This window comes from Impatiens glandulifera, chromosome 1, assembly GCF_907164915.1.
Source record: "Impatiens glandulifera chromosome 1, dImpGla2.1, whole genome shotgun sequence".
NCBI lineage: Eukaryota > Viridiplantae > Streptophyta > Magnoliopsida > Ericales > Balsaminaceae > Impatiens > Impatiens glandulifera.
Window position 1 is genome coordinate 39,329,719 of NC_061862.1, and position 2,427 is coordinate 39,332,145.

At 33.5% G+C, this 2,427-nt stretch overlaps 1 protein-coding gene across 1 annotated transcript; it reads right to left on the reverse strand.

The window, feature by feature from the left end:
* Positions 1-821: 821 nt before the first annotated feature.
* LOC124925297 (31 kDa ribonucleoprotein, chloroplastic-like) lies at positions 822-2,205 on the reverse strand. Its single transcript, XM_047465268.1, is given in 5 exon segments — positions 822-908; positions 1,089-1,248; positions 1,250-1,374; positions 1,410-1,515; positions 2,015-2,205. Coding segments are annotated over 5 exon segments (669 nt in total).
* Positions 2,206-2,427: the final 222 nt, after the last annotated feature.

Below are 2,427 nucleotides of genomic sequence, written 5' to 3' on the forward strand. Positions count from 1 at the left end.
AATTTGTCTGATGCGTTGTCTTGCATCTTGCGTCGCTTACCGACATCCTACCTTAACGACCATAGGATGAGGATGAAGACGGGGCATCGACGATCCGGACGGACCGGTGGAAAGTCTTCTTCAAGCAGCCTTCGATCTCACGCGAGAGGGTCGCCGGAAATCGCCATGGCCAGAGACGGCTAGGGTTCTTTTTTTCTATATTTTGTTATGTTTTATTTCCCTAACTTCGGTTGAAGTTGCAAAGAGGCCCATTGGCCTTTATCTTTTTTAAATATGCCTATATACTTTAATTTCGTATCAGTTATTTAATTCGAAATTGAAGTAATTCTTAATCTCTTCTTTCTGTTTTAATTGAACCCTCCAACAAATAAAATGATTTCTAAAGTCAGTTTGCTTCTCAAGTTTAACAAACAAATTTAAAACGATAATCGAAACTTTTAAACCACTTTTAAATTTTCTCAAATTTTTCCAAAAATTCAAAAATACTATTTTCTTCAAAAATAATATATTTTTTAGAACTTTTAGGGCCCTTTCAAAATCCTAAACTTTGAAAAGCTATAAACTTAAATTTTATGAGTCCAAAAATCATAAAATTAAAAATATAACTTCTTAAAAATGTTTTCAATGCCGTTTAGGAAAACATTTATATTTGTAGTGACATATTCAAAGTTATATAACTCCGAAAATTTCAAACTCGATCCCTGTGAGGTTCTAAAAATATTTTCTCGTCTCCTACCGCGAGAGCACGTGAGGAAGGTAAAACATGAGGTCGATAATTTTCGAATCGCACGAACAGCCTTTAAAGACGGGTAATTTTCTCTTTAGGAAAAATAATGGAAAAGACTGAAAAAAACAAGTACAGGCTTGGATTCAGCCACACTAACGTGAATAGAACGTCCAATGAGGTCCTACAAGAACAAATTCACCGTTCAACTTAAATGATTAGGACTCATGATGAGTAATGAAGTTTTTTTAGATAAATTATGACCATCTTTGTTATCTGTTATTGATGGGTAATAAAAATTGTTTTAATCTATCAAAAATTGAAATGGAATAAAATGTAACAGTGGCAAGTTTTTGAAACTTACATCTCCATTCAATGAATCGGTTGCATTGTTGACCTCTTGGGCAGAACCATAGGTCACAAACCCTAAACCTCTTGACCTCCCACTTTCTCTATCATAAACAACCTTAGCCTCTAAGACATTTCCTTGCTCGCTAAACAAGCTTTCAAGAGCAGATTCATCAACCCCATGAAAGATTTCCAACATATAGCCTATTGCAGCTATTATTACTTTCTCCATAACCACTCCTTGGAGATCTGAAGGAGGATTCCCCTTCCCTCAAGTTATTACAGAACATCAATCTAATTCCCTAATTAGCCAATTTCAATTTCTTATCAATAAAACAATAAAAGCAGTCTTTGAAATCTTACATATATAGCCATTAAACTGTCTAGTTGCTGCCTCAACCTCCTGAGGAGTAGACATTGTTACAAACCCAAATCCCCTGCTTCTTCATACATGAGTATATTTGAGACATCTCGTAGAGAAATTTGGTATTATTCCCATTGAAAAAAAAGACCTTATACATTTAAAAAATAAAACTCTAAAATTATTGTATGCATGCTAATAATATAAGGTGATCTCATATCAACTTGAAACTGAATCTTCGTAATCCAAATTTTCTTTTATAATAAATTGAATTTTGTTACAAAATTTTCACCAAACAAGAGAAAAAAGAAAAATTATAATCAAAGATTTTGTTTGTTATTCTCAATCCTTACCCTAATATTTTCATGAATTAACCAATGCGTTCACGACACAAAGGACAAGAAATCTTCTTCTTCATCCATTCCATAATGCAACTATGATGAAATAAATGTTTACAATGTAATGTCCTATTAATTTTATCTCCTATATTGTAATCTTCAAGACAAATCGCACAAGTTTGTCCTTCCTCTTTCTCCGACACCGTCAATTGATTCTCATCCATAATGATGCTTATATCATACTTTAGCATAGAAAAAGTCGAAAAACTCTGCCCAAAATTCACCCTAATCAATCTATCTTTAATTTCGTCAACCACATGCAATATTGCATTCAACTGCATGTTCAATTCTCGAAGCCTTTCTTGAACATATTCACCGATCTCGCTTTTATGAAGGTTTTTGAAAAAGAGATCAGTTGGCGGACCAACTTCCATATCTTTGGTGATCATCTTCATCACATTATTGCCTTGTAGTCTTCTTTGACTCAATTTTTCTAGATCTATGTTTATCAAGGAAATAAATACTATATATGTGGGTTCGGTAGTTGAGTTAACATCATCAAACTCCACGAGAACTTGAATGTGGTGATAAGTATAAGATGGCGTACCAGGTATATGATCTTGGTTCATGATGAATTCACAATTGAATAACAAACC